Below are 19,717 nucleotides of genomic sequence, written 5' to 3'. Positions count from 1 at the left end.
GAAGTCACTTTATCTATATTTCATTATTTTTATCTGTACTATTGAATGGTACAAGATTATAGGGTGTAAATGTATCTTTCATGGTCAAGTTAAACAATATGTGTAAATGTAGCAAAGAGTAGTATAGGCTTTTGTTATTTACCTTGTTTCTAAAATTATTATTTACCTGGGAATAGACATTTGATGGGAGGTCACAGAAAGCATCTGTAGATATTTCCATTATTATTGAGCAATGCAAGAGTCTTCAGATATTACTCAGTCAGGCCATTGTTCTCAGAACTGCCCCTAGACTTTGGGAACTAGACAAAGACATCTGTCCTCCAGTGGACATGGCCCAGTACCAGGGCTATGGTTTGATGAGCTGAGTACAGTACAGATTTCAGTCTACACACCGCCCTGAGCTGGGCACACTTACTCAGGCCATGACCTCCCTAATTGTATGTGGCAACCCTGTGGTTCTCTCCAGAAGCAATGATAGCTTATAAAACCCTGCCCTTGACTTTAGCACAAGAACCGTACACCTGAGTATTAGAGGGCAACCACAGTAGGCACCTGCACTGGAAAGAAGTGCATTCCTTGAGTTCAGTGATTTACATGAATCTGTACAGAAGCAAATATCAGTAAATATTATAATTAGGATCATATCAATGCAGGTAATGAAGATCCTGTACTTTGCAGACTGAGCCTGGAACAAATGCAAATAGCAAGACTGACAAATCTGTTCGATGAGTGTACCAGCTCTGATAGATCGGAGTGCATGGACCCTCATGGGACCCAGAACAGGATCAAGGGATATGCAGATCCAGGGAGTGCGTGTATGTGTGCGTGTGTTCCACGAAACTTTATTTTTTCAAAACATTGTAAATCCAATGTCTCTATTGCTTAGGTAAAATGTGATTTTTCCATTTTGAGACTATTGGCCAGAGGATGAATATATAATAGTTTCCTGAACCAAAAAATCTTTGCACAGTTTTTAACTGATCTGAATGTAGAGTCACAAAGAGTTTAGTTATGATTTACTGAACAATGGCTTCATATTCTAGGCATTAGGTTAGATATTTTATGTAAAGGAATAATCACCTCCTGTTTTACAAGGGGAAGACACTAAAGTTTATAGAAGTTAGACAGCTTGCCCTCTTCTCAAAGGTAAAAATGGCAGAAGCTGGCAATGACCCCAAGTGTATACTGTAATATCTCATGCAAACCCTTTCTTAAAACTGCAGGAGAATATTAGAGTTTGCGATAATTCCATATTGTTTTAAGATATTCCTTCTACTGGGTTATAATACTCAAGCTTTTTTTCCTTTTGTCTATCTTTTATTCTTTCTCCTCTTCACCCTGCTTTCTTTCTTCCTTTCTCTTCCTGTCTTCATTTTTTCCTTCCTTTCTTCCCTTCTCTCTTTTATTCATAAGGTTATGTGCAGTGTTTTATATCATTCATTACAGATATTAAGTTCTAGTCACTATTTACACATACCTTTGTATCCATAATTCACTGAATTACCATATGTCTGAGCTCAAAAGGATCTAGGAGATTATATATTCAGCTTCCTTACTTGTACATAGGACAAGTAAGGCCCAGAGAAGGAAGGTGATTTGGGCATGATCACACAGCCTGTTATTAACAGAACCAGAACCTAAGATACCTGGTATGTAGATCAGTGTTCACCCAAAGTATAAAATATCTACTAGATATGTTATATTTCATATTTATACCTCTCGTGATTTAGGTCAAAAGGTGCTCAACCTAAAATCTAATCATCACTAGAAATGAGTTTTTTTCCTAAAAAAAAAAAACAGTTTTCTATGTTGAAGTTTAGGTGGCTGCTATGGTGGTGTCGGGCCAGCATAACTCAAATGTACCAATATCATTTACTTAAGAAAAAAAATGTATGTGTGTGTGATAATATTTAATTAGGAAAAAATACACAACAACATAATGTGCTTGATGGTGGAATATGCAACAATGGACCACTTCCTTAGGGAGTTTACAGTTTAATGTGTGTTTATAGTTTTGTGTATAATGGGCTTGGGTATGAGTGATTAACAAATCATACATAAACTAACATGTTGAATATCATTAAAAATTGTAATACTCATTCTTTAGTGGAAAAAAGGTTATAATGACAGAGCATAATGGGGGGGGGTCACTTACTTAGCTAAAATGATCAGGGGAAGATGCTCAGAAAAGTGGACATTTAATCTGAGACCTGAAAGGTGAAACACAGGAAGAAGGAACCACGTGGCCAAAAACCTTGAGGCTTGAATGAGCTGAGGACATGCTTAAATGCCGAATACTAGGCAGGGAATAAGTGAAATCTTAGGCAGGATACCTGTAATACAGGCTGTGGTAGAGGGCATTTGAATTTTATTCCAATTGCAATGGAAAGCCTTTAAAGAATTTAAAATAAGAGAGTGAGAGACTTGATTTTTTTTGGCGAAGATTATTCATGGTAATGAGACCAAGAACAGGTGTTAAATCCATGTGTAGGTTAGGTTAGCACCCTTCACAGTATTAATTTCACTGATTCATGGAAGAGTAAGGTCTACACTGCTAGGATATTCATATAACCACAAATCTAATATCATGGAGATCGAAGGATTATAGATTAGGCATTAGGTTATATATTGACCTTTATAATCCTCCCTAAACTTTGAGCTTTTGTAGTTTCATGAATGGAGCTAATTTTTGAAGGTCTTTTTAAGAATTGTAAAAAAAACATAAAATCAAAGAAGTTATTATTTAGAATGGAATCCTCCCAAATTTTAGAAATTTAGTATATACTTAAACCTACAAAGGAGATATCTCTTTTCAAGTTGGGCCTGAGGTATATAATCTGAACCCCCTTCTGCAAAGGCAGATGTCTCTCTCTCTCGCTCTCTCTCTCTCTCTCTCTCTCTCTCTCTCTCTCTCTCTCTCTCTCTTTCTCTCTTTTTGGCTTAGCATATATCACCTACTGATTTTGTTTAAAATGGAGATGCTAGGCTCCCATACCTTGGGGATTCAAATTTAACAGACCTGAGGTGACATCTGAGAAACTGCAACTTTAATAAGCATTGAGGAGATTCCAATGAGCATGGTGATCAGGGCTACACTTGAGAAACGCTGGACTTGGCAACTAGAAGCTCCTATTCAGAACCTATCTCTCCTTTACCTCTAGCTGTCATGCAGTGACATCAGGAATCTTATAACTCTTAGGATATTTTACTTGCTGTGTAGCATTGTCCCTTTTTGAGCCAAAGTCCCTACATCCATAATGATGTCGTAAGATGCTGTTGTGATGAATGAAAAATTCAAAATGCAAAATGCTGACCTGAGTGTCTGGAATATCACAGCTGCCCAGTAAACAGCGGCTATTATCTGCTTTATTTCTGCCTGTCTAATTCCTTTGGCTGCCTTCTTCCTACTCATTTCAGTTTCCTAATGCAAAGTCAGCATTCGGCTGTACTGGTTTATTTCTCAATTATTGTCTTCCTGTTGCTTCTGCTTCTCTCACAAATTTCCAGAGACCTGCCTTTTGCAGCTATCGCCTTAATTAAAGTTTTGTACTCTTTCTGCATTATTATAAAGACACCAGAATAAATACACAAACATTACATGCATGGAATATCTATAACTATCAAATTAGTTTACTCTTGTGTTTCCTGCAACTTAACTTATAATTATCTCTTGTAAAACCACTCATCTTTCCTGTTTAATCTAACATGAATATTGTGAAGCAGAAAAGACTATGCAGTGGACAGATGAGGTTCTGGAAAATGCTACCAAATTATGAAAAACATTTGAATTGCATTAGCTTCCACTGAATATAAACAAAGCTTGCACGGAGAGAGAAAGGTCAGTCCACTCTGGGGCAGTGGACATACTAATTTGTATATGGTGTCTTAAAAAATTCCACTTTAAAAGGGGTCTACATGTAAATATGTATATATACACACACACATACACACACACATATATATATATGAAATGGCTAAAATATGGCTGAATTAATCACTTATTTCCATTTTTTATGTATGTTTAAAGTCAAGAGCCTGTTCCAGTCTGTTTGAAATTAAAAGGAAATACTTATTGAATTAAACATAATTGCAAGCAAACTCTAGGTTGTGCTGGAAGAGAACCAGGGGATGAGTTAAATTAAATATTTGGGGAATCTGAGTATTCACAAAGTGTGGCTGGTTTCATTTGCTCAGTTCCATTCAATCTGCCTTTCAACAGGGCCAAAGATGCCAAAACAAATAACCATGTTTTTCAGAACAAAAATATTATCATGTAATCTTCCTTGATCTTTTAATGAACTCCTCAGAAAATTTTTGCAATGATATAAAATTTAAACCACTATTAGCCACATATTTGGTAGTTTACGTTCATTTAAGAAAATAAAGTTTCACTAAATGAGAATTGTGCCAGAAACCCCAGGCCCCGTGATTGCCAAGGAGCCTGTCCTTTGCCACCTAACTCTCTCTCCATTTCACCTTTCTTCCAGGTTAGGTGGAGTTGGAATTTTTATATCATCCTGTTCTGAGTATTGAAAAGGGAGAAAGTATAGCAAACACTGAGCTTTCTCTTCTCCTGCTCTTGGCAAAAGCAGAGAAAAAGGTTGACCTTCCCAGGAAGCTCTAACTATGGTTCATATTGATTTGGGGGAGGAGGGGTAGCAAGAAACAGGAATCATAATTATAAAGATGCAGCAATAATAAATAACAAATGCATATATATATATACATCATACCTAGTTCTTTTTTCCTAAACACTTTTAGGGACAAGCCCACCTACCTTCACTAGGGTAGTGGTTAAAATGCAGCACAAAGTAGCCCCTTAATGACACCAAAGACTCTAAATGGATCCAAAATGCTTAATTTATATGCACAAAGTAGTTTTCTTTACTGAGTACTAGTGCCTCATAATTTTTTCATTTTCTATTTTGGAAAAAGGGCTTTGTTTACTATTATTTAGCTCTCTCTGTTTTTGGTTAATCAGTTTTCTAATAGAAAACAAAATTTTCTATTTTGACTTACCAAGGATTTTACTAAAAGTAGCATGTCAGGCCCTGGCTCATGTGGCTCAGCAGGTGGGAACATTGTCCCCTAAACAGAAAGGCTGCCGTTTTGATTCCCTGTCAGGGCACAGGCCTTGACTGTGCTCCCATCCTGCCATGGCACATATGAAAGGCAACCAATTGGTCTTTCTCTCTCACTTCGATGTTTCTCTCCCTCTCTCCCTCATTCCGCTCTCTCTAAAATCAATAAGCATGTTCTTGAGTGAGAATTTTTTTAAAAGTAGCATGTCAGTGTGAAAACTGTAAAAATGAGATGGGCTGTTGAGGGAAGTTCCGATTTTATTTTTAAAGCAAGCATGTTTGTTATAAGTGATTCTTGCTAAATAATAGATTCAGCTAAAAAAAATTGCCGTCACTTGGTGTGCTTTAGCACTTTAACAAAAACTAATAGGTTGCAAGTTTATTCCACTCATTTCTGTAACAAATTTGTTGAGCACCTACTATGTGCCAGGCACTGTTCTAGAGATTGTGACCACATTAATGACCAAAAAACAAACAAACCTCCACCATCTGGCACGTTTGTCTCAGTAGCAGAGGATAGATAGGAACAGTACTAATTTTTAAAGAAGTAAACAGGTGATACAAAAGACCATTTTGTCTAAAAGACTAATTCTCTAACACAAGAACCAAGGAAAACTGGAGTACATTTTAATAGTATCTCAAATGTGTTCATAAAGAATTAATTGTGGATGAAAAACCAAACATTTTATTACCTTTAGATTTTCTGAATTTCATCCATTCATTTTACCTTTTATGAGCACTGTAGCCCTGTCATAGTAAAAAAATCATCCTTGATTAAAATTAAAACTCATTTATTGCACTCTAAATGACAATACATGTGAAAAGAATTAGTATAACTCAACATTGAAACTCGTATAGTTGAAAAAGTGGAATTTGAAAAACTTACTGATTATTTTGCTAATACCATATTATGGTAAACTGTAAACTACATTTGCTTAAAACATATCTGTATTAATGAATTTTTATTATTGGAAATTTTAAATTTTCTTTACCTAGCTATTTTATTTTATAATAATTATTCTTAATTTTTAATCAATATGTTTATTTAGTCATTCAAACAGATGGCTAAAAAAACTTTAAGAAGATATAGATATGCAAGTCCAGGAAGCACAGAGAGTCCCAAACAAGATGGGTGCAAAGAGGTCCATGCCAAGACGCATCATAATTAAATGTCAAAGTTTACAGATACAGGGAGAATCTTAAAGGCAGCAAGAGAAAAACAGTTAGTTACCTACAGGGAAATTCTAATGAGACTTTCAGCTAATTTCTCAAAAGAAACTGTGCAGGCCTGAAGGGATTGGCAAGAAATATTCAAAGTTATGAAAAGCAGGGACCTACAAACTAGATTGCTTTACCCAGCAAAGACATCATTTAGAACTGGAAGGCAGATACAGAGCTTTGCAGACAAGAAAAAATTAAAGGAGTTCATCTTCACCAAACCATTATTATATGAAATGTTAAAGGGACTTATTTAAGAAAAAGAAGATGAAAACTATGAACAATAAAATGGCAATAAATACATATCTATCAACAATTGAATCTAAACAACAAACTGAGCAAACAAGAACAGAGACAGAATCAGGGATATAGAGAGCATTTTTGATGGTTGCCAGAAGGGAGGGGGGTGTGGGGGTGTGAGAGAGGAGGTGAGGGGATTAAGAAGTACAAATAGATAGTTACAGAATAGCCATGGGGATCCAAAGTACAGTATAGGAAGTGGAGTAGCCAAAGAACTTACAAGCATGACCCATGGACATGAACCACAGTGTGGGGATTGCCTGAGGGAGCAGGGGTTGTTGAGTGGAGGGGAGTAAAGGGAGAAAATTGAGACAACTGTAATAGCATAATCAATAAAATATAAAAAGAAGATATTTTTGAATTGGTATTACATGCATATGGTACAAAAATCAAAATTAAAAGGAATATATAATGAAAATAAGTCTGTTTTTCTTTTATTGTTCTCACCCTCCCTCAGTCATATACTGTCACTAGATTCTTGCAGTCTTTTTTTCAATGATATTCCAAAGGAGTTTCTCAAACTTTGACATGCATATGAATCTTGTTAAAATGCAGATTCTTACTCAGAGGGTTGGAGGTGAGGCTTCAGAGTTCACATTTCCAACAAGCTCCTCTCTGAGGCTGATGTTGCTGGCCCAGGGCCATACTCCCAGCTGCAAGGTGACGAAGCACATTTGTTTATATTTGTTTCTGTGTGTATTTGTGTATTGGACTGAAGAGAGCAAGATACTCTTATATACATATACAACTTACTGCTCTTTTACTACAGCTTCAGCACCAGAGTTTCAGATTTGAGCTTTTCTTTATTACAATATTTTCTTGTAATCTTTGTCTTAAGTGTTAATTCATACAGTATATAAAAGTCATACCATATATGAATGATGAAAGGTAGCAACATAACCATTTGGAGCATGTCACTAGGTGATGCTTAAATCATAAGAACTATGAGAATCTCTCTTTGCACGATTTTTGTCTGTTTTTTTTTTTGCAGGTGCTTATACTTTATTTTTTTTAACTTTGTTGTTGTTGTTGTTCAAGTACAGGTGACTCCATTTTACCCCTACCACAGCCATCCTCACCTCCCACCCTCAATCCGAACCCCCTTTGGCTTTGTCCACAAAGTTAGAAAATCCTCAAATCCAAGCAACCTCCTACATTTGGGCAGAAGACACAGGGAGAACTTTAGCTTGCAGACAGTACCATTAATCCAATAACGATGTCATCATACTGAGAAGTGGTACAATTAAGCTCCTTAAAATCAATATGAAGTGCAAAGATCTTTAAATATTTTAGTCATAAACATTTATATTCTGCCTGAATGAAACAGTCCCAAGAGATGACAATGATCAGTAGCAACCAGGGTACTAATGTTGTCTTTGTTGGATCTATGTGCAGATGGATTCAGAAAGCATGGGAGCAATGTATAAAACATGAAAAGTTCAGGTTTGTATCTTGCCCTCTACAAGAAATATACAATGAAATAAAAAATAAAAAATGCTTAGAGCACTCAAATTTGTCTACCTACTCTGTCGGCAGAGTCTGTTTCTATGAGTACTTGCTAACACAAGATTTGGTTTTAAAGAGACAACCAATATCAGAGGCACTTTTCAGAAATAAAAATTTAGATCATTCAGTCTCAGATTCTGTGTTATTAGCAGAGAGCAGAGCAAGTACAGATTTCTCTTTGAGGCCAAGTAAGTGTCTATCAGTGATGCCTTTGGTTTGAATGGCTGCACAGGTCTACCATATGGAGAGTTCTTAGACTGGGTGCTGAGATGGTTGTTTTGAAGTGCTTGAGGCTGCAAGATCCAGCTGCTGGGAGACATTGACTTGGATCTGCCTAATCCTCTTGAGCATGAGTCACAGAGTTCTGCAGAAGTATACTAAGCATTACGCAGAGTGTCGTAGATAAAAGGACACACCTTGCTGAAATTGCAATTGAATTAAAAACCTGTCAGGTCAATATTAAAACAAAATAAAATGCAGTCAAGCAAACATGAATATGGAACACAATAGTATGCAAAATTTGAATGGATTTTTAAGTTAAACGTGAGATTCCAAAATGATATGGAACTTACATTTACGCCTCCAGGCCCCCGGGAGAACACATTTATAGGCTTCCTCCAGTAGAAGGATGTTCCGATGGGAACATTTTAGAAGTACTGTGATGCACATTAAAAGGGCATGAGGGGAACAAAAGGGCTTGAGGAGACAAGAAACAGATTGTTTGAATGGCAACTACATTTTGTTGCCTCCCGCATGCCTCTGGAGTGGGCCTGTGCAAAATGTTTCGGAACCAAAAAAGTTGCTGTCATAGTTTTGAAATAATTGACTTTCTGCAGGAAATGAGAAAGTGATGCAGAGGTTGTTGAAAGACTCCCACTGGCTTAGGAGCTGTCATCAATGAACTTTTAATGAAGGATCCGTATAGAGAAAACTCTGTGATTTTGGGCTCTTTGTAGGCTAGAAAAGGTACAAATATTTTTCTAGCGTTTGTGCTGCAAGTAGAAAACAAGTCACTTTTTTACAGGAAAAAAAGTGTGATATAGTAAACATGGTCTTTCGTATAGACCAGGTTTTAATTGCTAGCTTTAGACTTTGGTCGGGAAACTAAACTTCTTTAGGCTTCAGTGTTCTCCTCTGGAAAGTGGGGGCAAGTAAAAGGATATAAGGAGTTAACAGTGGGTGCACGTTCGCTTCTCCTCTTTTGTTTTTTTCTTCTATGCCTTTGCATTCCTACCCCCCACTTCCTTTGTGCCCAGGAAGTCAACAATGAATAGAACATCTCTGTGTTTTTAATTATTTTATTGTTGTTCAATTACAGTTGTCTGCGTTTTCTCCCCTCACCCTCCACCCCCCAGCCAAACCCACCTCCCTCCTTTGCTTCCACACTCTGCCTTGGTTTTGTCCTTGTGTCCTTTAGAGTAGTTCCTGAAAACCCTTCTCCCCACTGTCCTCTCCCCCCTCCCCCCCTGGCTAATGTTAGACTGTCCTTAATTTCAATGTCTCTGGTTATATTTTGTTTGCATTTTTCTTTTGTTGATTGTAGAACATCTCTGTTTGAATAAGAAAATGGTGCTCTGTAGGAGGAAGTCAGAAGAAATGACCTGGGACTCAACTAACCCTGAGATTCTATGAAAACCTTCTGCTAAGGAAGTGCTTAGAGAAATAAACTGCCTAAAATGTAAACACGTTTAGATCCTACTGTTTGCTGGCACTTCAAAACTGAATTTACACAAAAAGATGGCCTTGAAACAAGTAGAGAAAAGCTCTGTGGCAGTTCGATGTGTATCACATAGGCATAACTGACTCCTTAAAAGGTTAAAAACCTTAGCATCTGTGTGGATAGTGATACACCCATGATGAGTCCATGATCATTATGGTAGTGGCTGTGTTTTGCACAGTTCTAAGGTAAATGTCATGTTGCTTCTTTGGAGTTTCCAGGACTGGTGTGCAGCAAAGCATATGTTTGCAAGTAGATAGCTGGGTAGGAGGAGCTGCTCTTTCTCAAACAGGAGGACTGTTCAGTAGCCAGTACACGAAGCTTTAAGGGTGCCATTGCCACTAAATTCTCTTTAGAATTGAAATGCAATTACATATCAAGGACAAGTGCTAAATATAAACAGAAAAGGCTGAATACATGAATTTTTTTAGCTTTGTTTTTATAGAATATTTGCAAGAAGAATTAACTACCCCAAACACAATATAATCCTTAATTGAAGCACAGAGATCAGGCAATTTGGTAAATCCTTTAGAACCTTTTTCCAGGAGCTTATTGTACCTCTAAGGAAATGGTCTTTTCTTAATGTTCATAAGCAAGTATAAAGATACTAAGGTAATTAATAAAAGAATCAAATTACTAAAAGTATGCAGAATGAGACACCAGAGTATTGCCATAATAATGAGAGAAATTATGCAATATATTACATGAGGATATGTATATAGGTGGTAAAAACTATATAAATGGGAGTGATTATTACAAAAATTCAAGTTGTGGGTTCTTCTTTGGGAAAGGAGGCAAATACAATCTGTATGGTGTACACAGGATTTTTCACTGAATGAATAATCCATGGGTGTTTATTGTTGTTTTTAAATAGTTATGAAATCTTTTTTAGAAATCTGTTATATTTCCTAAATTTTAAAATGGGAAAAAGTGAAATAAAACAAGGTGATGAGAAAGTACAAGGCAAGTTGTTTAAAAACCAATGTAATATGTTAATGAAATTAATTATAGTCATCTCAAGTTGATAGATGAGTCTTCATATTATACATTTTAAAGGTTTAAATACACCATATGCAAGACATAACTGAAGCCTAAGTCCCTAGAAGGGTTGAAATATAAGTAGATAGATGAGATATCTGATAAGGTATATCAGATAATACTAACAAAAGATTTACTATTGTAACTATTTGAATAATGGAAAGACTGGACTTCAGGACAAAATGCATCTTTTTAAATTCTATCTGCAATTCCTCTTATTTATCCATTTATCTTCTGAGCTTACTGCACTCAGGTGTCTGTTCAGGACTTTTTGATAAATCATCTCTATTTTAGTACTATTCCTAGCTAACCATTTCCAAAACCTGGGATCTTCAATTTCTAACTCTGGTAGTACTTAGGTATACATCATTAATTTGGTACTTAGTATATATTGTATTTTAGTGTCGTTGATATTCATGCATTTTTTAACTAAATTATAATGTCCTAGAGCTAGAGGCTATGCCTTATTCACCTTTTAACACCTCCTGTCACCTCACCTTAGGACCTGCCACACGGTAGAACCATGTCACCTGGCATATAGTAGAAAGTCAATAAACATGTCAGCAGTCAACTGAAAAATGGCTTCTGAAAGAGCATTAAAAGCTCTTGCAAGATGTTTGAGTATTTTACCAATGCTGTGCATTTACATTTTCTAAGCAACCTCTCTGCCAAAGTTTTAGAATGGAAAAAGGGAGAAACACTATGGTTAGGGAGTGACTAACCCTCAAAGCTGTGAGGAGTAGGTGAGGCTAGACCATATCCTCAATAGGAGAGCGCCCCCCTCTGGACCTAGTTGGGAACTCCCACACATTCATGACTAAGAGTAGGATCTACAGGTAAATACATAGACTTCTTGCCCCTGCTCCTGGAGCGAAGACCAACGAATAGTAGAAGTCAATAAATACTTCTGCAGAGTGTGAGAGAATTAGATATTAGTCTGGAATTATTTAGTTCGCTCCCATGTCTTCTAAATAACCTATCATTGAAGGCTTCCCAATATGGGTCTTTAGCTCTGGCTTCTCCCCACAGGGAGAGGATGACTTGGGCAGAGGGGAGTGGGTGGAAGGGGGTGGCTGGAAGAAGAGCCAGTCACTCCCAGGAGGGATGCACATGTCAACACCAGATTTTATTCTCTGGGTTTAGGGGCTCTTTGGAGCAAATCTGAATAGAATGGATTCGGGTCTGCCAGTTGATGGTAGACTATTGAAACACAGAGCATGTTTCAAAAGAGTGGGGAAGCCCATCGAGAAGAAGCTGGAGTTCCTCCTCTTTCGTGCCATACAAGATAGGCTTTCTCCTGCAAACCTCTTTTAAACACACTGTTTTTTGAATAGGCAATATATAAACCAAATGGTCTAGAATTCAAAGGGTACAGTAGGGTACATGCTAGGAAAAAAAGTAAGTGTACTTACTACCTTTGCTGAAAGCTGCTTTCTCTAGAGACATTTACAATTACCAGTTACTTCACTCAATTTTAGCTTCATAAGCATTTCATATGTGGGTACACATATACATGTTTATATGTATTTTTTATACTTTTAGACCAATAGTTCATATAATAACATACTGTATTGAATCTTGATTGCTTTTATTTGAGAATTGATACTGTAATTCTTTTCATTTTTGTTATCTTTAAAATTCCAGTCTCTGTTACTACCTGGTATATTGATAGTGTGCCACATTTCATAATGAGCTCATGAATGAATGATTTCATAATAGTCTCTAGTTCATTCTGAACCTAGAAGCCACCTACCAACATTTATAAATGCTTTATCTTAGACTTCATCTCCTATATGCATCTGTGTGGCCCCTAAAATCCTATTCAGCCTTCAAAGTTATCTAAAAAATTGTGTCCTGCAGGAGGAAACTTCCCCAAATATTGCCTCTCAGCATCTCCTCCAGTTCTCTCGAAGCACTTAACGATTGTCTACTATTTTCTATTGTCCTCTGATTTTCATTTGTTAATATAATAGCATGAAGATGTGAATAATATTCTTAATATTTTTATTGAGTACGTATCACTTTGCTGAGCACAACTATGTGCGTTATTTCATTAATCTCTGTAACACACCTATAAAGTTGGTAACATCATATTGTTGCTGCGTACCTGTCAGGGTCCTTCCAATGTCACCTTGACTTGCCCTTGAGATCATGAGCAGACTCTTTTCTTATGCACCACTTGTTTCCAGAATCTTGCTGCCAAGTGTGTAGGATGGAAGTGCTAATGTACTGACACCCAGAAGTGACCTTTAACCAATGAGGTATAGATGTTAATGGATAAATACACGAGCTTTCTCTTCCTTCAGTGGGAAAATTTTGAGTTGTGTTCTACAGTTACTTCTAAGGTCTCTGTGTGATTTGGCCTTGGTTCCCCATAGCAGTAAAACCCTTTTTTATCTCACCCTTTATTACCTTTCCTCTCTTCTCTTTCTCAGTTTCCCTCTGTTCACTTTCTGAAATCACCTGCCTAATAAACTACTTCTATTCAAATCCTTGCCTTAGGTTCTGCTTTGGGGGAAATCAAAGCTAAGGAAAGTGAGGTTTAGTGTATGTGACTTTTCAAGTTCATCTATATATCAAGTGGCAGATTCAGGACAGGAACCAGAAGTCATGTTCAAAAGCCCCATACATGACTATCAACTAAATGGTAAATGCCTCAAACCAGACATAAGTACTGTGCTCCCCCACACTGTATATTTCAAAATGCAAGCCAGAGTCACAACTTAGCACATACTTCTGCCAGTCAATAACACTTTATGTTTCGGAGAGTCTTTCTTCCACCTCAGTACATCAAGACATCCATTTTAGGCACTGTTAGCTAAACACAGGAGCTCATATTTTACTTCTGAAACTGATTTAAAGAAAAAGTTTTCCCTGTTTGTTCACTTGCTGAGTCTTCTCTCATTGTTGTTCTACAGACAGCAACTTCATCCTCGCGAATGCCCAGGTGGCCAAGGGTTTCCCCATAGTCTACTGTTCTGATGGCTTTTGTGAGCTTGCTGGATTTGCCCGGACCGAAGTCATGCAGAAGAGTTGCAGTTGCAAATTCTTATTTGGGGTTGAAACCAACGAGCAACTGATGCTTCAAATAGACAAGTCACTGGAGGAGAAAACAGAATTCAAAGGAGAAATTATGTTCTACAAAAAAAATGGTGAGTTGGCTTTCTTTGGTGCTCATTGGACAGTGGTAAAGGGTCACCTTCTTTCAACTCAGTAATTGCTTGATCAGTCCCATTAAGCCCATTAAGGCTTAATAATATTTCTCATAAATACACTCTGTTACAGAAGTTCCACAAATGACTTGAACAATGGCCTTGTTTTAGCCATTAGCAGCATAAACTGCCTGAAAATTTACCCTGAGAATTATAACTTTGATCTCAATATATTAACTCAACTATTATATGATAAAATGAAGTGTATTACTATTATATATGGTAATTCTTAAAAATACATATTAGATATGAAAATTGTTACATATTGACAGATGATCTTTTTTGGCTATGGATATTTTTCCAAATTTTATGTCTTTAAGAACCACATCTCAACCTCAGTCATTAAAGACAGACATCCAAGTGTGTGCTGGCAGAGAAGGAAGTGAATTTAAAGAACATCAGCAAAGGCATCTTTCTCTTTCACTGCCCCAGCCACAGAGCTTTTCTCACCATTCTTTTAAATTCTAAAGACAAAATAAGAGACACATGTTGTCTCAGGGTGAGAATAAATTTGCCTGAACTCAAAACTGCCACTAGGAACGTACTAAATATTTTCTTTCAATTAAAGTTTTGTGATTCTTCTCCAGATAAGAGAGGATCTAGGGATGGGTATGATATCATCAGTGCTTGGGACCTATTGGAAATAGATAGCATTATCTTGTGGGCCCTGGGAAAAGGGATAAATCCAAGAGATATGATGTTGGGGAAACACTGAATCAAAAATTAGAACAAATCATTGTTTTCCCAGTTCCTGTCTCCTTAAAGTAACATACACCCTTGGGTTTTAGCTGAGCGTATGGCTGCCAAACTAGACAATATATTTTCCGGCTTCCTTTCCAGTTGGGTTGGGCATGTGTCTAAGTTTGAAGCCAATGATAAATAAGAAGGAATGATTTATGCAATTTCTAGGTAAAATTCCTAAAAACTGAAATTGTTTACCCTCTAATTTCTCGTCTCCTTTCCCATGGTGCTATGGACTGAGTTGTATCTTCTCAGAATTTGTATATTGAAGCCCATATCACCCTTTTCTCCAATGTGACTGTATGTGGAGATGGGGCCTTTACATAGGTAATTAAGGTTAAATGAGGTCATCAGGGTGGGCCTTAATCCCATATGACTACTCTCCTTATAAGGAAAGAATGTGATACCAGGGGTACCCCTGCTTAAGTCATATGAGAAAACACAGAGAGAAGGCAGCTGTCTGCCAACCAAGGAGAAAGGCCCCAGAAGAAGCCACCCCTGATGGCACCTTGGTCTCAGACTTCCAACCTCCAGAACTGTGAGAAAATCTATTTCTGTTGTATAATTCACCCAGTCTGCTACGTTGTTATGGCAGCCCTAGCAAGCTAATACAAATGAGTCAGGATGTTAAGGTTAGACTGGAAAGCCAGCTTCAATCATTGATAAGGACAATACAATAGAGGAACGCAGAAAAGCTATATGGAAAAAATCTGTGTTGTTAGAGATCCACCTTCTCCACCCCAGGTATAGAGAAACATTTCTATTTATTTGAATCACTATCTTTTTAGATAATTTTGTTACAACATTTAAATTGTTCTCTAAATCAAATTTCTCAACCTTGGCACAAAAGAACATGCTGGGCAAGTAATTCCTAGGTTGTGGGCATCTGTCTTAAGCATTGGAGGTGATTAACAGCATCCCTGCCCTCTTTGTCTTACTCTCAATACCTAGTACTGGGGTCTTGGTCAGGAAGAGAAATAGGAGCCTAACCATGGCAACTCCATCCCCATTTATAAGATGTTTGTCCTTGAAGGACTTTTCTTGAGCATGTGAATTTTGGATACAGAGGATTCATCAAGCATTGGAGAGTACCCTTCTGGGAGCAGTGGGACATCCCAAGGCTTTGGCACTAGTAACAGAGTTCAGACCATTGTGTTTTCCCCAGAATCAATAGGTAAGGCGTACATAGCAGATATAAAATAAAAGGATTTCAGTTCTAGCTAATTATAGACTAATAATTGAAAAGAGGGATTGGGACAAAAGAAAATAAAGGATGTCATGAGAATGCAGACTGGTAGGAAGTGAAAAGGACACCTCCTGGTAGAACAAAGGAAAAGGAATATCCTTTGTCTCAAATATCCGACGACTCCAGACCTGTACAAGTAACTTTGTATAGGTCACTCTACGTCCAACTGAGTGTCTTTCTTTTTAAACCTCCTTAAAATATCCAAATATGGTATCTGAGAAATGTTCAGGCCTAGAAGGAGAATCTAGGTGGGAAGCCCAAAGGGCAGAGGTTTTGAAAGCCAGATAAGCAGAATATATGGAGCACAAGATAGGGATGAACACCCAAAGGAATTTTCTGAGCCGAGTTTTTTTAAAAGATTTTATTTATGTTTAGAGAGAGGGGAAGGGAAAGAGAAAGAAAGGAAGAGAAATATCCATCAGTTGCCTCCTGAATGTCTCACCCTCCGCCCCGCCCCCAGCAACCCAGGCACGTGCCCTGGCTGGAACTGAACAGGCCAGTACTCAGTTCACTGAGCCACACCAGTCAGGTCTGAGCCCAGTTTTTTTTTATAAGATGCCTGCCATGTTGGACCTCTTTGGGTAGAAATACTTGAAGGCACTAAGAAAGAATTTTTTTAAATTAGATAATAATTAGGAAGACAAATATTTTCACGGATAAACAATATGCAAACATTACTTTGTCTAAAATAGAGATAGTAATAGTTCATATTTTTATGTTCAGCAGCTAACATTTTTCATTTATTGCTCTCCCTCTAGGTAGTTCAAGGTCTACTTATGTATCACAAGTACCATTAAGATGCCTTTCCAAAAGCAGCCCCCTCCACTTCTGTTGGTATACAAAAGGCATTAATCGGGGATCTTCTAGTCAAACAAAAGTATGGTTAGTCTGACTAAGGGTAACCATTTTATCAATTTTGTGTTTATCTTCTCATTTTTTAAAATATAAGCAAATATATCTTTGTGGTTCCCTCCTTTTCTTACACATAGCATACTTTTCACACTATTCCGCATCTTGTACTTTGTATAGGTGTGTACACCTTGCAGAACAATATATGCATATTTCTAATTCTTCTTTAAAGCTGCATAGTATTACATTGTGTGGATCTATTATGGTTGATTCCACCAACCCTCTATTAATGGACATTTGTGTTCCCTCTAGAATTTGCTCTGTTTTCTTAGTTCTTTCTGCCTATCTCTGTTTTAAATACTCCTTTTGTTATTTAAAAGGTTTTTTGTATTTTTCTAAAAGTTACTTATTATGTGGGACCTTTATATAATACAAAGTGTCTCCCTTTTTAAAGATTTTGTCACTTCCTACTATAAGCAATGCTGTGATTAGCCGGGAGCCGCACTCTCTCCTTCCTGCTTGCCCAACGAATTTGATGTTCTTTTAGTACCTGCTAATATCTATCAGCACACTTGTTCTGCTTTCCTTGTAGTCTCCCTTCGTTTCCCTCTCACCTCTTTCATAGTTATATTTACATTGTTGGAGCAAATAACAGTGACATCTATTACATGTATTCTGTCACTTGTGCCCTCCATCATTTAATCATGTTGTTACAAGTTAAATATGCTTAATGATCACCATATGTTCTACCCTAAATCTTGTCTAGTCATTTCTTGGTTTTCTAAACCTTGTTCTTTGAACCATCTCAGGAGGAGCTCACAGGAACCATTTTCTGAGCTCTTGCATGTTAACAACAATATGAGTATGGCCCTTATACTTGTAGGTCAATTTAAATGAAAATTAAAACTTTAGCTCTTACCTTCTTTATTTAAATATACCAATTATGTTAGTCCCTTGTATATTGACATAGAGTATTGTTTTACTGCAAAAATACTGTTAATTAAATGATTTCATGTTTTGTCCCGGCTGTTCAATAAATTTATTGTGTTGTATTGCATTCTAATCCAATAGTTTTACTGCAGTATATTGTGTCTGTTAAGGGCCGGGTAGTAAATATTATACACAGAGAGGCAAAAGTAGGTTTACAGTTGTAAGTATACAAAACATTAGAGTTCATTCTTGTATCATTATTCATTAATTATTGTATTGTTTTCCATATGAACAACTGCAAACCTACTTTGCCCCACCCTGTATACTTATTTGTATACATGTATACATGTATAAATTTTATCTATATTTATATGTATATACTCATTTTTATACTCAATTATCATATACACAGCTTAGGAGTATACACAGGTTGGGCAAAAGTAGGTTTATAATTGTGTGCATGGAAAATAATATAATAATGAATAATATAAGAAAATACTGTATTTTGCATACTCATAACTGTAAACCTACTTTTGCCCCACCCTGTATTATTGCAGGCCATACATTCTATGACACAAGTATCCATTTCTGTCATTGTAGTGTGACAGCAACCATAAAAAATTTGTCAGTGAGTGGATGTGGCTATTTTCCAATAAATCTTTACTGACAAAAACAGGAGGTGGGCTAGATTTGGCCTACAGGTCACAAGGTACTGAAACCTGGTATAGAATATTTTGGGCCAGATTTTTTCCCTGATAGATGGTATGCCCTGTAATATTTTGTTTTGAAACAATTTTCTGAATGTTAATTATCATCACTGTTCTGTTTAACCACTTTGGTTTTCCTCTTTATGATTATATATATATATATATATAAATGACCCTCTTTGCCTGTCTTCTTTCTCATTTTTCTTTTTTTTTTTCTGATTTTCACCTTGTGTAATGTTTCTTTTTTTTTTTTTTACTTTTGTGGTATCCATTCAAACTTTTATTTCTTCTCTTTAAGTCTTCAATTCTCTACCTTTTACTTACATTCCCACCTGAGCTCAGTTAACTCATATTATTTATGTCATTATTTTGCCTAATACATTAGTTGTTAACTAAAATATCACAAACCGGGTAACTTTGAACCACAGAAATTTACTTTGTCACAATTCTAGGGGGGAAGTCTTTGATGAAGGTGCCAGCAGGGTTGGCTTCTTTTGACACCTCTCCTCTTGGCTTGTATATGTCTGCCTTCTCTTCCCTCTTCCTTCATCACAGTTTTCTCCTTGTGTGTCTTTGTCCTCATCTCTTCTTATAAGGACAACAGTCATATTAGGTTAGGGCCCACCCGCATATCTTTACTTTAAATAAATTACCTCTTGAAAGGCCCCATCTCCAAATACAGTCTCATTCTGAGGTAATGGCAATTAGGACTTCAAAATATTAATTTTTGAAGGGATATAGTTTATCCCATAACTCCTAGTTGTATTATTTCTGATCCTTTCTAAGTCAAGGTATGCCATTTTTTTCAGAATTTACAACCTTTGTTAGTTACTTTTTTACTTGTTTTGAAATATTTGGGTTATATGGTCTTTATGGAATATTTTGGGTGTGTCTTAATTTCTGTAGGTTTGTTACTCCTATAATTTTTCTCTTTACCTTCCCTTTTTTCCTTTTCTGTTATCATGTTTTAATGAGATGCCTTTTCCATGAGTTTTAGGAGAATATTCCAAACAGAGGTATGGTAAGAAAACTTTCCTAAATCTATGTACGGCTCTAAGGTTCCTCCACCATTACCAAAGTTGTTTTCTTTTTTTAAACTTAAATGGCTTCTCCACATAACTACATTTTTGTTACTCTCTGAGCTATCCTTGCTTTTAGAGTGGGCCTCTCCT

The 19,717-nt window shown here is 36.7% G+C and overlaps 1 protein-coding gene across 1 annotated transcript in view; it reads left to right on the top strand.

Annotated features, from left to right (window-relative positions):
- The window catches only part of KCNH8 (potassium voltage-gated channel subfamily H member 8), a 278,568-nt gene that overhangs the window by 79,822 nt on the left and 179,029 nt on the right, over positions 1-19,717 (top strand). Inside the window, exon 2 of the mRNA XM_045857209.1 lies at positions 13,779-14,012. Coding sequence (XP_045713165.1) covers positions 13,779-14,012 — 234 coding nt within the window. The remainder of the gene's footprint in view (positions 1-13,778; positions 14,013-19,717) is intronic.

This window comes from Phyllostomus hastatus, unplaced genomic scaffold (assembly GCF_019186645.2).
Source record: "Phyllostomus hastatus isolate PE091 unplaced genomic scaffold, TTU_PhHast_1.1 phas_scaffold_129, whole genome shotgun sequence".
Classification (NCBI taxonomy): Eukaryota; Metazoa; Chordata; class Mammalia; order Chiroptera; family Phyllostomidae; genus Phyllostomus; species Phyllostomus hastatus.
The sequence above is the reverse complement of the archived record's forward strand: the minus strand, read 5'-3'. Positions and strand labels throughout refer to the sequence as shown.